Source organism: Fragaria vesca, linkage group LG5, assembly GCF_000184155.1.
Source record: "Fragaria vesca subsp. vesca linkage group LG5, FraVesHawaii_1.0, whole genome shotgun sequence".
Classification (NCBI taxonomy): domain Eukaryota; kingdom Viridiplantae; phylum Streptophyta; class Magnoliopsida; order Rosales; family Rosaceae; genus Fragaria; species Fragaria vesca.
The window spans coordinates 29,230,949-29,245,575 of record NC_020495.1 but is presented as its reverse complement, the minus strand read 5'-3'; the positions used below and the strand labels follow the sequence as shown (position 1 = coordinate 29,245,575).

The window sequence follows — 14,627 nt, the reverse complement described above, 5'->3', positions numbered from 1 at the left end:
AGAGAGAGACCTGGTACATTTCCTTTAACTTCAAAGATATTGCATTAAATCCTGCCATGAAGTCATCCAACCTAGACAAATCATATAAACTTCAGCCGAGTTATTAATTCCGGTACTACATAGCATGCAACCATAAAATATAAACAAACAAACAAAACAAAAAACATGCCTCTTCTTTCTGAATTCATCATACTGCCTCTTTATGTCATCACGCTGTTTTGTGACAACACTCAGATCCTCCACTCTTTCATTATACAATGAGACCTTCCTTTGGTACCTATCAAATTTAAGCAATTAGAACAGCTTGGCAAGATATACACCAAATCAGCACAATTTTCCACTAAAAATAACGATAACACATACTCTGAGATTGAATCAAGATTTGGATTCATCTCTCTCATTTGTGCTTCTAGAAGTGCTGCAGTTCCAATAGCCCTTTTAAGGTCGCAACAACTATTAAGATGTTCATCTGCCAAGGTTGCTTGAATCTTTTCAGAATCAACTAAATCTTTCTGAATTCTGTAAACACAATATAGTATTGACAATTTAAAAATCATGAATACAGCATTCGAAACATTTCCTTAGATCCACTTACTGATTCATATGCTTTGTAAGGGAAGCTTGCAACTTATCAAGCTTGTCCTTGTAAGCCTTCCCCTCAAATTTCAGATCCTTGTATCTCCTCTTCATATCTTCTAGTTCAAACTCAGCATTATCCTGTGACACTCACCGAGGAATTTTTCATCATGTTAAGTGGAGAAAAGATCCGACCATCAAGAATAGATTATTTAAAATACACACACACATGCACGCGCGCGCACACACACACACTCTCAGAAGACAATACAGCATAGTTCTAAGTACCAGATTGGTAGTATGCCACATTAGTAATCTGGATCGATGAAGAAGCAAACAGTGAATAATACCACTTATTAGTAAGTTACACACTAATTCTATGGTTCTGCTCACTGCACTGCAGATCATAATCATGTACTATTATGGCATAGTTACCTCCTCTGGTATTTAAATACGGTATCAACTATGAATGATTTATAGTAACCATATGCATTTTTCATCATAGTACCTTCTGTGACCGCAATTCATATACAGTCTTTTTCATATTGCAATACTCAGATTTTGCTTTTTCCAACACATCTTTATCTTTATCAATCAGCTGCACAGGACCATAATATGATGTCAGATTGTTTACTTATCTGAGAAATCCATATTCTGTCAAACAATCGTACAAGTTTCAAGTAAAAGAAGCTGTTAAGAAAAGTGAACCTTCTGTGTTTCCTCGTAGTTCTCTTGAACTAGAGATGCCTTCTCTTCTTTTTCTTTAAAGTTGGCACATAACGTTTCTTTCTCCTTGTCATGTCGTTCTTTCTTCCTCTTTGAATCTTGAATCACTTTTCTCAACTCCTTTATAGTTTTCTGGCCTGTCTCAATCTGGACTTTTTGGTGGTTAATTTCACTGTTCTTTTCATCAACATCCTGACAATTGATTGGGATGAATTAGGACAGACACTACACAGCTAGGAAGCCTAGGATAGTTCATAGTGATGCAGATACTTACAGCCTTAATCTTATCGACCTTTGACTTCTGTACTTTTAATCTTTCACCACCAGCATTTTCTATGTTACACTGAAGCTCCAGAGCCTAAAAGAAGAGAGAGAAGCAGTAATAGTCAAGCACTCGAAAGAAATCGAACAATTGTGTTATATCATATTCTAGTTCCAGTCATTCCTGATTTTAGAACCATATCATTATGTACAAACTAGTTTTACAGGTACACAGTATTTGATTGTTTAGTTACTCAACATGATGAGGTCGCTACTTGAAAGGAAAAAATTGATAAATGAGTTCCTCACCTTTTCCTTAAGCTGCTTAGATCCTTGGATGAGTTCTTCAATCTTAATTCCTTCAGCAGAAATAATATTATCAAGTTTTCTTAGCTGATCAAGCTCATTCTTCTTCGGTTGTGATGCAGCCTCCAAGGAACCAATTTGCTTTTCAAGATAACTATATTGTGAACTCAAACTCTCAATCTGTTCAAACAAAAAGCTGTATTAATAAAGCTTCTCAAATATACACAAGATTCGACAATTTACATTAAGAATTACCTCTTTCTGGCTTTTAGCTAATTCCAACACCCAGTGTGCAATTGCATCTTCAGAGGCTTGGTATCTCTTTGCTGCATCAGCAATATGTTGGCTGATAGAGTTTAATTTTTCAGCCATAATGGCAAGCTCCCTGCTGGCATCTGTAACAGCTTCTTCTGACACTACAGCAGTACATATCGATCTGCCAATTTTACCACCACATTGCTTACTTCCACCACCACTCATTGTACCAGATATTTCAAATAGTGCACCATCAAGTGTGACCACCCGAAATTTGGGGTTTCCTCCATATGCAATACGTGCTGCCTAAAATTGGAAAAATACGTACATGTAAATCGCTGATTCTGTTTGTGCCAGAAAAGGATGATCAATAACTACAACTTCAAAAATTCTTGACAATTGTAAGAAATCAATGCACTAAAAAATAAAATTGCCCCTTGTGTTTAAATTGAATGAATGTTGACATAAGGATGGGACATATTAAAGAGCTAAAATGGCCCCAAGAGAGAAGCTAGCCATCTTAGTATATGGCAAACACTGCTTCAGCCAAAAAAATCTGCAGTTGTCATGTTTTTTGTGGAATCAAAATCTGAAAATAGAAAATGTAAAAGACAAACTTTTCACACTTAATAGAGTACCTAAATGGCAATTTATAAGTACCATGCGAGCAATCCAAACAAAGACTTAAGACAGCCAAAATTAAGCTCAAAGACAAAAGCAAGCACAAGTATACTTAGCAAAATAAAAAAAATTCATTAATTAAGTGAAAGTTAAAAATGGAGCCATTTGGTTCTGAAGTGATGCGCAATTGAACAGAGACCATAAGATCAATACATGCGGAAGACAGAACATACCTGATCCAGATCTTTAGCTACAACGGTATTCTTCAATGCTGCAAAGAAAGCAAATTTCATTCTCTGGTCCTCAACCCTAACTAGATCGAAAAGGCGTGGAACTCCTTCTGGCGTTCTTACATCCTCCTTCCTCACTGGTAGACAATCAGTTATCTTTTCCTGTGTAAATTTATATGAAGTCAGAGCTCCACTACACACAGATAAAAATGCAAGCACAAATCTACAATGTTTTGGAACTAAATTTTCCAAGATCTAAATGATGATATACAATTGTCGTGGCATCTTCAGTAAGAATTTAGTCCAAAACTTTTGTATGCGGCAACTCACTTCATGTTTCTATTTGGTGCATGTACGAAAAGCTAGCCTACGACAACTGAAATATTTCAGTTTTAATGAATCTGGCCTCCCACAGAAAAAAATACTCTTATTTTAAATGCCTAAGTAGGATTTAGGATTTTGCAGAAAACTGTAACATGTGACTCATACCATTATCATGAAATTAGCAACACCAAGATTCTCTCTTCGAAGTAGCTCAACACAAGCTATTGCTCCAGCAGTTGTTTCCACCACAATATTATCAAGTCCGGGGCAAGCTGATGATATGGCAACATCATATTGCTCTGCAAAGACAAACGTAATTTGCCAATAGGACTTAACTGCAGAAAAACTAAGCTGAGTGTACGTAAATAATGTGCGTACAGAAAAAAATTAATAAACAGATTAGAAAATAAATATAAACTATTGTTGTGATAAACACTTAAACATCACAGGCACATACGGCTTATACACCTTTACTCATATCGGGACAAAGCTGGAGCTAATCCAATTCCTAGAAACAGATGGATAGTTCACAGAGCATTGTGAAATCGAAACTTCCCCATATTCAACTCTTTTTCGAAAACAGTAGGAAACAATAACCCAGATGTATGTAAACAAAATTAAATGTAACATTTTGAAACCCGAACAGAGCAAAGTCATTAGTAACTAAACTTACATCTAAGCAAAGAACACTCACCATCAATAGCACCTAAATCTCCCAGTCGACCATGTATTCCCGGTATCTGGTTGGACAACTTAGCATGTAAAATTGCTTTCAAAAGTTTTCCCCTACTCTTTTCGGAATCCAGAAGATGCTTGAGTTCTGCAACCTTCTGTCTTGCAGCTTGTTCACAAGGTATGAGAGCTTCTTGTTCTTTGATATATTCCTGCAAGATTACCTTTTCTAACTGCATGCCTTTGCGCAAAGTACTAAGCAAAAGAAAGAACTAATGAAAATTCAGTTATGAAAAATAAGAACACAGACTTGTTCTGCTTTACGATACTTCGTCCTTTCAAACTCGCTCTTTTCTAGTTCACACCGCATTTTTGTAATGTCTGCAGTGTTTGTTTGTATCATTCCCAATATATCATCCATCTGCTTACGAGTGTCTTCAAAAGCTGCACGGCCAGCTTGATGCTGAAACAATCAAAAATTTCCTTCAGCCATATACTTAAAATCGTTCCCAACCTAAAGTGTACAAATTCTTCAATCCAAGGAGCAGAACAAAAAGAGCTCTCTTAGATATTAGACACAGGTAGAATGTCATTTAATACAATCTTCAAAAGAGAAGTAGACACTTAGCATACCAAGAGATGCATAGAAGCTTATAATTGAAACAGTCTCAATACGAATATAGCAATCTCACCTTTTCATCTAAAAGTTTGTGTTCAGCATATGCCACATCAAATTTCTTCCGGTGCTCAATCAGTTGTTTTTCCCAAGGTTCTAATCTGGAACGAACCATTGTAAGCTCACAGCGATATGTTTCAGTATCCCCTGCTTGCAAGAGGAGGAAAGGGTGTAACATATTAGAAAGCTGGCACCATGCAATGGAGACTTGATATGAATAGTCTTGGAAGTTTTAATAACTTCTAAAAAATTAGCATAGATCCACAACCAAAGATGAAACAGTATATATAGCAGAGATTGGTAAAAGTACATAAGCATTTACATCAATTAAGCAAACACTGCCATTAAACCATAAAGATGCAAACCAAAACCCATAAAACAAGCAAAATTTAATAGTAACGTATGCTAGCCTTCAAAAATCAATCTAAGTGCATCATAATGCAATCCATGAAATTTGTAGCTAGGTTAAAAGAAGTAACAAAACCAAAACCCTATAATTAATTGAATTTGCCAAAAAAAAAAATAATAATAATAATAATAGTTATTGAAATTGCAAAGAGAGAACCTTTGGAATCCTCAATAATTTCCTCCAGGACTTTTTCTTCATCCAACAAGAGTTTTCGCAGTTGGGGAATACTTTTCTCAAGTTCTGGGATCTGATTAGTCGAGTTCTCACAGTCCCTCTCTCTGTCATTAATCGATGATGAAACCTGTAGTTGAAGAGAAATGTTATGATTTGTATCTGTCTTAACTTCATGTAAAGAACGTATACATCTACCTTTTCAAGTTTTTCACCGAGTTTCTTGATCTTCTGCTCCACAAATTGCAGATTCACCAGGTATTTTGCACGCTCCCTTTCAAGGTGCTTAAATTCATCCTTATAGCTGTTGAGGGTATTATATAATTCCTGGTTCATTCCAATGAGAAGACAGAATTTAGTATGTCTTGACAATTGAATACTTTCACTGCATTTTCTGAAAGACAAAGTTAATCAAATTTTGTTGCCACAATCATGGTTTCTGGAATTCTGGCAACAGCAAATCCATGAAATACAAACCTCTTGCTGTTTCATATGTTTATCGTACACAGATTCAAGCTGCTTCAGTGCATTATTATGCTCCTGGATCTTCCCTCTGAAACGGTAACCAATATGCTGATTAGACACAAGTATTGAATCAACTCCATACTAGTAGTATCACAAAGTTTACCTATCATTGTTCAGATTTTCTTCTAAGCTGGCTATATTTTCCTGCAGATCCACCATTTTGGCAAAGGCATCTTTATGAGCCAATTTTGTGGCTTTCTCTTGCCACTTTAGAAGTGACAACTCTTTCAGCATGTAAGTTTCTGCTTCATTCTTCCGATCCTGTTTCGTAAGCAATGACATTTACCAAAACAAGGTCGATGGAATATAAAAGAGCTGTAAATCTACCAATGTAAAACTGTATGTACCTCCAAGCTGTCTCTTTCTTTCTCTGCCAGCTTCACCATTTGTACGACATCAGATCTTCTCTCATTGAGAGACTCAAGCCTAGGAGATCAATGAAAAGAATCATGTACAGTTGTTATGAAAATGGGACTCTATATCAAATAAACGCTGTATATATGTCCTCTGATAACTAAACACATAGCAAAATTGTCTCTTGTAACAAGAGTTCATAAGGACAAGACAATTCTTTTGAAAAAGAATGAAGTGCAAGTGGTTAGGTTTTCTTAAGTAAGGTAACTTTACATGAACATGTTTATTATCAACTTACTTTTTGCTGTTAGATAGCAATAATCATTCATCTTCTTTGTAAAACAGTCATACATGTGGAAGTTTTCTTTTACTGTTTCATTTCCAAGAAGGACTAACTAGCAAAGAAGAATGGTTGAAAGCAGAACATGGTGCAGATGGGCAGAAATAAAATGAAAGCTTTTCTATGAATCAGGAGCATACTTTTTATAAGATTCATCAATTTTTTCTATATATTTGTTGGTCCCAATAATGTCCTCAAGGTACTCAAGGAAACCTTCATCCTGAGATCCCTGAGCTTTTGGCTTCATGAGTGAAATCTGCTCCACTTCACCCTGATGAGTAACCAGAAGAACATTGTTAATATGGCTAGACAATCTGAACCAAACTTGATGAAGTGCATCTTAAATATCAAACCTGAAGAATCAAGAAGCGATTGTTGTCCAGGTCAACTCCTTTCCCTTTCAGTTTCGTGGTAACTTCAGTAAAGTTGCTTGAACGGTCATTGATGTAATACTTTGAGGAGTTGTCTCGATATGCTACCCTAGTGATTACAAAGTCACTTCCTGGAACAGCTTCAAACGTCCCATCGTCCTGTAACAATTGCAACCAAAACTCCTCAAATTTATCTTCAGTAAAGGCTGACCATTCATTCTTGTTTTATTTTCTTAAAATTCCAATCAGAAAAAGAAGAAGCAAAATGTTGATGATTACCAAATCAATGATCTCCTGGAAATGAACAGAAACTCCGGCACAATCCATATTCTGGCAATCGGTGGAGTTATGAATGAGCTCCGAAACTCTGTTAAGTCGCATCTACACAATCACACTGCACAAATTAGGAACATCAAAATGAATCGAAAAATCTGCTTAATCGGAATACCTGCTTAGCTCGCTTTCCGAATACAAACAGCATTGCATCTATGACATTGCTCTTCCCACTCCCATTAGGTCCAACAACTGCCGAAAAGCTCTGAATCCATAGCCAAAACACACAAGTAAATAAACCAACAGAAACGCATCAAAGTCTTCTAACAAAACCAACCCTAACCTTGTGGAAAGGACCAACGCGTTGTTCACCGGCGTAAGACTTGAAGTTCCTCATGACCATTTCCCTGATGAAAAGCCGAGGCTTCCTCGAGCCCAAGCCGTCGCTGATGAACTCGTCCGGCGCCGATTCCATTCCCAAACTAGAACTGTGTGAGTGTGTGGGTTGGATTTTCAATTTTAACAAACACAAAAAATATATATACTCTTTTTTTGAAATTAATGTATCTGTATTAAATTTGACCCCAACGCATTTTCAAACCGTCTGGGCGGGAGACATATTGTGAGAGCGGGATCCGAAAACCCTACTAGGGTTCATGTCTTTGACTGGTTCGAGTTTGAGTGAATTCGGCTTTTGCTCTTGGACCTAGTATAGCTATCTCTCTTCCCCTTTGGTCTGGGCTGGGAGTACGGTTTGGCTTTAGTGAGTTTGTTGTGGGCTGGCCTCATCATTCCAATTGTGCTTTGGATACAAGCTTTGTTGTTGTCTTGCGAAACAGATAGGTGCACCAATAAGGGTCTTAGGCGTCATACTTTTCAAGGCAATGGCTGTTTCTAGGGTTGGATAGAACTGGGATGAGTTTTATTGCATGTATGGATCTTAGGCATCATGTCTTTTCATCCTCTTTTTTTTTTTTTTCTGAATCAAATAGATAATTTCATGGCTAATTCATGACTAGAAGGTGCATACATCAAATTGTCTACTCATGATCATTAGTCTTGATGGCAACAAGAAATAACAAAATGACAGGGAACCCTCATTATGTATGCGCTCAGATAAACCTAGAATCTATGATTTCCAACTACTCATATCTAACCCTCATTTAATGATAATATCAGTCACTTGTGAACCTCAATTGGTGTATAACTAAGAAAAACCAAGAAACAAAAAGAAAAAATTATCAATCATTAGCATAAGCTAGGATAAAACAAGAAATCTAAGGGACTCCCTTGCCCTTACTGTATGGGCTAACCTCCTCCGCCCTTATCGGCAAGGAAACACACAGTAGAGGCACATCAAACTTCTTAGCATGACATGGTTTCTTGTTCTTGCTTCCAAACATCCAATCTTCCTCTTCTTGGTTTGTGTCAGGAGGGATAGTGGTGGGCTCTGGCCTTGCTCCCGTCATCACCCCTTCCTCGATCAGTGCGGCCTAGCATCTCGAGGTAGTTTGTGCGGCGGAGAAACTCGTTCTAGGTTTCTGCGGTAGTTTTGCAGCAGCGCCATATATAGTCCTTCAACCAAGCAAGCCACACAATTGAGCCGATGGCGGCGGAGTCCTTTGGAAAACGTTCATGTCGGTCGGGCCTCCAAGGTATTGTCACCAATAGTCGTTAGAGAAAATTATTCATAGATCTAATTGAAGATTAAAGAAGAACACAATGATGAACCCTATTTCAAATCCAATTCTCCTTTAACCCTAATTCAAATCCAATTCTTTCTAAGCCCTACTTCAAATTGAATTCCCCCTAAGCCCTAAATCTAAACTACCTCTTCGTATTCATACTCTAGGAGTAAAAAAAAAAAAATACTACTAACCTCGTTTGGAATGGGACCAAGGTTTGGATACCCTCGTGGCTTTTTGTTGTAAGTTTCTTTTTCTTCTACAAAAAAAAAAAAAAAAAAAGGGTTTAGTCACAGATGCTTGTGAGGGAACATAAATTTGATTGATGAGTGTCGATCAGTTGATAGTAGGTGGGAGAGTCGAGAGGAGATGAACGTGAAAGGAGGGGAGAAAAAGAAAACAACGATGTCTAGAAGCAAAAGCATATTAGATGAAAGAGAGACAATGGGGTTTATTTAAAATAGACCCTCTAACTGTCCCTAATATATCTCTTACTACCCCGAATAGACCTTCTTATTGTCCCTAATATATCCCCTACTGCCCCCTAATAGACCCTCATACTGTCTCCAATAAACCTCATATTGCACCCAATAGACCCCTACTACCCTAATAGACCCCCAACAGACCGCATACCTCCCCCCCCCCCCCCCCCCCGACGACACCTACTACTGCCCCCAATAGACCCTCGACTCCCTACTGCCCTCAATAGACCCTTATTGTCCCCAATAGACCCTTATTGCCCCCAATAGATCCCCTAGCTTTTGTCGGAGTCCAGTCAACGGTCGTTGAAACCTGGACAACGTCATCGGTCTTGAAATCCAATTATAGAATCGTTTTTTTCATAATAAACTCTTATAATGGTCTATTGTAGTTTATTTAATTTATTAAGGGTATAATTGTCTTTTTGTTGTATAAGTTGACTCTTGGGAATTTAAAAATATAATTGTCTTTTTGTTGTATAATTGTCTTTTTGTTAGTGCATGGGAATAAAAGTCTGAAAATTATGGCTAGTGAAAATTGTCTCTAAATTTTTCCTAATGTGTTTAGGAGTGGTTGATTTAGGTCTATAAAACCAAACTAAATCCTTGATCATGGAGTACAGACTCGACCCCAAACGCTGCAGCACCACCAGCACCTTAGCAGAAACCGTAGCTAGGCAACATTGCAAAACTCGTTACTGAAATCCTTATGCATGTTCCGGCTAGATCTCTGGTCCACTTCAAATGTGTCTCCAAGCATTGGCTCTCTCTTATCTCCGACCCTAAATTTGTCACCGTCACACACTTCGATTCCCAAACACTCTAGTCTTTGTTGTCTTTCCTTACACATCCGGGAAAAAGGGTTTCATCCCCATTCCTCTGGATGAAGATCATCATCGTGGGTCTGGTTCACCCTTGAATCCTCTGAATATCTTTCAACAACAAAATAATGATAAGATCAGAGTTATCCAGTAGTGCAACGGCCTCTTCTTATGCAATCTTTTGAATGCACACAAGTTTTTTGACCCCCCATATATTATTCTCAATCCCACAACCAACCAGTTCTCCACACTTAATCCTTCAGCTACTGCTGTTACTAACGATGTTGGTCAACAAGTAGAGCTACCCAACATCATCATCACTGCTTTGGCATTTGACCGTTCCAAATCACCTCACTACAAGGTCGTCTGCCTACGCACCATTGGCGGATTCACTAATCGGCTCCGGCGCTTCCACATACATGTTTATTCTTCTGAGACTCGAAGTTGGAGGCTTCTTGATTCTTCTTTCTCTTTAAATATTCGAATCCATTACATTGACGTTGTATTCCAAAATGGAGCAATGCATTGGGTAGGCCTGTATTGTGAGCTTTCATACTTTGACGTGGATGAAGAGCGTTTCGGTATTGTACCTGCTCATCCTCTCTCTATATAGAAAGAGATAATGATGAGTCCTGGGGAAGGTTCCTGTATAGAAATTTTCACGAGTCTGTTGACAAGCGACATTTGCATCTTATTGATATTTATCCCGATCGTAGGAGTAAATTTGAACTTCTGGAGATGGGAAATGACTACTGTGGTTGGTTTCTCAAGTACCTTGTTGACCTTGATCCCATATCCATCGTTTACCCCAGCCATCAGGTTCAGATTCTCTTTCTAGCTCAAGACCAAGTTGAAGAAGAGGAATGTTCATCTCTGTTGATTCACATACCTGGCAGTGTCTTTTCTTATAATCTCAAGAGTAAGACCGCCAGATCTTTTGACTTGGCTCCCATGCCCGGTGTTGATGATAGTATCTTACGAGTCGGATATCACAAGGAGGTCTATAAAAGTCATCATCGGTATATAGAAACATTGGCTTGTGTGTGATCGATGGAATTTAAATTTCTTTTTTTCATTATTATCTTCCTGCTACCATGTTATTTTTCTGTTGGTTGTGAGATGTTTGTATTGGAAATTACTTGTATTCCTCCTGCTTTTAGTATGGACTTTGGATCGATGATGAATTTTACCCTACCTCCCTGCTATATATGCGGTTACTGGCCTTTTAGGTTATTTATTGTTAACTTTCCTGTGTTTTACTTTGCACAATTTCAATCAGATGTACCTAGCTAGCCCTGTGTTTGATTGATTATAATTTAGCTCACACTGCGCGCAGAATGCAAACTAACTAACATAAAACATGGAGTGTTGAATATATCACAGTGATCGATGGGTCTGTTAGATGATTGCCTAATTTCTAGAAACAATGAGATAATGAGCGCTGCTTCTATTCGAATTGGCATATAAGAAAAACTCCCTTTTTTTTTTTTAAGGGGAATGAATAACTTCATTGATTAAACATCATTACAATCCTAAAAGAGTAACACCTCCACAGATGGAGGAATAACGGTAAAAAAATTATCATAATAAACAACCAACTTGGCTTCTCTAGCTAGAGTATGTGCTACTATGTTACCTTCCCTTCTGACATAACAAAGAATGACATAATCAGCTTGTTGTAGTAGCTGTACGTTTCAGATCTGATATCAAGAAACCTAAATCAGAATGGTCCATGGAATGACATGTGACTACATACACCAACTCTTGACAATCAGTTTCCACAATCAACGACACCAGGTGATCTGATAAGACATATTCCAACCCTTTAATCAGTGCTTAAAGTTCTGCATGCTGTATAGAGGCTGCATGAGGTAATGCCGAAAACCCCTAAGAAAGATTCCATTAGCATCCCGAAAAACACCCTCAATTCCTGTTAAACTATTGGGGTCATCAAAAGCAGCATCAACGTTAAGTTTGGCCATTCCACTTGGAGGTTTCTGCCAACCAACTCTGGACACCTAAATAGACACATTATTACTGACATGTGACTACATACACCAACTCTTGACAACCTTACAGTGATCATTAAAAACTCCCTATTAAACATACAACTGGCCGGTAATTAATCAAAACAATGAGATAAAAGAAAATAAATAACTGTTCTAAAAATTAAATTGCCGTGTTGCTCGGAGTTGTGAGCAATTTTGGGTCTTCAGGCCACTGGACAAGTCAGGAATTATATATGGAGGAAGATTTGGAGTTCTAACGTACGTACGTGCCACCCAAAGTTTGGGCTTTTATTTGGAGAGTATTGAAGCAAATCCTACCAACAAGAGAAGAACTGTCCAACAAGCATGTAGCTGCTAGCTAGCTAGCGATGGAGGATGTCAATTGTTGTTCTATCTGTAGAAGGGAACTGAAGTTGAAACTGGGTTGCATGCCTATACATGGTTACAGCCCGAAATCAGGCATCTATGGAGTTGTGGGATTGGATAAGCGAGATGTTGAACAGTATAAATTAAGCAAAGGGACGTGGAAATCTTCTTCATGTGCATGTACTTCGCTTATTTTTTTTCCAAGGTTGAAGGTCCCAGTACATTCAACAACACAACTACCAAACTGCAGACTATGCATTCAACGTGCGACACGAAATCACATTCAAGTTCGAGACAAGATTAAGAAAGCAAAGGAAGTTTTCTTTAATTTTATGCATTTAGAAACCACCCAGTGGACATATACACAAACTAATGCATTCTTATCAAGAGTGGAAGTAATGCATTCTTATCATTGTTGCCACTGCCTCGGACTTTTTCTTAACCAAATTAATGTGCATAAAATTATTTTGATTCGATCAATAGAGTTTAACTGCATAGAATTTTGTTTGGATTAAAGCTGTCACATGGAACAATTGGATAAAGCGGCACAAACATATCATGGAAAATAGTAAATGCATGCATGGATTTCATGCAATTATCATTTGGCATGTTCACAACCCTAAACCCTAAACTTGGTGATTGACTCGTTCACAACCCCTAAACCCTAAACTTGGTGATTGACTCGTTTACATATGGGAAAATGCTCATTAGCCTTAAATTTGAAGATTTTTTCCCACTAACAAAATCAGAATCTAAAATCCCCATCAACTCTATAAACTCTACTAAAATTTTTAACTTTTAGTGGTTTTTCCCTGACCAAGTTACCCTTATATTATATATATATATATATATATATATATATATATATATATATACGACGACGTACGTACGACGACGGACGGACCGGTACCGGTACCGTAACCGTTAACCGTTAACGGTACGGTACGGTACGGTACGTACTACTACTACTACTTACTTATTATATAATAATACTACTACTACTACACACACACTACGTAGACAACAACGACTACACGACTACTAACCTAACTAACGTAAACGTTAACGTAACGTAACGGTACGGTACGTTACTTACTACTACTACTACTAACTAACTAACGTACTTACTAACTATACTACTACTACTACTACTACTACTACTACTACTACTACTCACTCTCTTCTCTCTCTCTCTCTCTCTCTCTCTCTCTCTCTCTCTCTCTCTCTCTCTCTCTCTCTCTCTCTCTGGACCTAGATCGACTGGACTCACCCCACATACGGTGTCCACCGTCCTCCTTCTCACCGGCCTAGTCGGCGGTGGCGGGGAAGAAGCTTTCATAGCCCAACGACGGGTTGTGGAAGCCAATCTAGTTTTCCATCGTCGATCAATGTTTGGTTCTACTCCGTCGTCATTCAGAGGTTGGCCCGACGAGGCTCAGTTTGAATCTGTTGTCAAAGTGATGATTCTCATTCATCGTCAACGACAAGTCAAGGTCGTCCACCGCCGACTGCAAGATGATGTGACGTCTACGATTTGATGTCTTCCGATCCACCGCCGACTGAGAATCGACATCGATCGTCCACCACTACCAACGAGTTCAACCACTACCTCTTGGCCTAGAAACGGCGATCTCTCTCTCTCTCTCTTTTTTGGTCTTTTTTTCTATTGTTTTTGGTGCTTTTCTATAAGGATCAATTGGCTATGTTTTATGGTGAGGTGAGAGACACTTATACATGAAATTGTGTTCTCCTTGAAATTGTGCTTTCGGATATTGCGCTTGTCTTGATTTGGTACATTTTTCATTATGTTAATCTTATGATAGTGAGCTTTCTTATTATCAATGTGAATGCTCGATGTGCTCCCTATATACTTGGCACACGATAATGTCTTCTCTTCTTTTTCAGAAGTAAAAGGTTTCTTCTTTAATTTATTTGCGGGTTCCACATTTTTTTAAATGGCTTTTTCAGAAAATGGCTCTAATGGACCTCTTATTGCTCTTAATAGACCTCTTATTGCCACTAATTGACCCTTTGACATACCCCATACTGCCCCTAGTAGCTAGACTCCCTACTGCCCCTAATAGAACCCCTATTGCCCCCAATAGAACCCGCCACAGACCTCATATTGCCCCTAACAGACCTCATACTGCCTCCAATACGACCCCCCCCCCCCCCCC

The 14,627-nt window shown here is 38.3% G+C and overlaps 1 protein-coding gene across 1 annotated transcript in view; it reads right to left on the bottom strand.

Moving 5' to 3' along the window:
- The window catches only part of LOC101300355 (structural maintenance of chromosomes protein 4-like), a 9,705-nt gene extending 2,140 nt beyond the window's left edge, over positions 1 to 7,565 (bottom strand). The window contains exons 1-24 of the mRNA XM_004301951.1: positions 7,434 to 7,565; positions 7,266 to 7,355; positions 7,097 to 7,198; positions 6,800 to 6,976; positions 6,587 to 6,717; positions 6,100 to 6,178; positions 5,856 to 6,013; positions 5,705 to 5,780; positions 5,426 to 5,554; positions 5,213 to 5,357; positions 4,664 to 4,794; positions 4,316 to 4,434; positions 3,994 to 4,226; positions 3,465 to 3,598; positions 2,979 to 3,137; positions 2,125 to 2,430; positions 1,873 to 2,049; positions 1,577 to 1,660; positions 1,285 to 1,494; positions 1,085 to 1,174; positions 596 to 717; positions 364 to 519; positions 170 to 277; positions 11 to 71 (exon numbers count right to left, since the gene is read on the bottom strand). Of these exons, the coding sequence (XP_004301999.1) occupies positions 11 to 71; positions 170 to 277; positions 364 to 519; positions 596 to 717; positions 1,085 to 1,174; positions 1,285 to 1,494; positions 1,577 to 1,660; positions 1,873 to 2,049; positions 2,125 to 2,430; positions 2,979 to 3,137; positions 3,465 to 3,598; positions 3,994 to 4,226; positions 4,316 to 4,434; positions 4,664 to 4,794; positions 5,213 to 5,357; positions 5,426 to 5,554; positions 5,705 to 5,780; positions 5,856 to 6,013; positions 6,100 to 6,178; positions 6,587 to 6,717; positions 6,800 to 6,976; positions 7,097 to 7,198; positions 7,266 to 7,355; positions 7,434 to 7,565 (3,309 nt within the window). The remainder of the gene's footprint in view (positions 1 to 10; positions 72 to 169; positions 278 to 363; positions 520 to 595; positions 718 to 1,084; positions 1,175 to 1,284; positions 1,495 to 1,576; positions 1,661 to 1,872; positions 2,050 to 2,124; positions 2,431 to 2,978; positions 3,138 to 3,464; positions 3,599 to 3,993; positions 4,227 to 4,315; positions 4,435 to 4,663; positions 4,795 to 5,212; positions 5,358 to 5,425; positions 5,555 to 5,704; positions 5,781 to 5,855; positions 6,014 to 6,099; positions 6,179 to 6,586; positions 6,718 to 6,799; positions 6,977 to 7,096; positions 7,199 to 7,265; positions 7,356 to 7,433) is intronic.
- Positions 7,566 to 14,627: the final 7,062 nt, after the last annotated feature.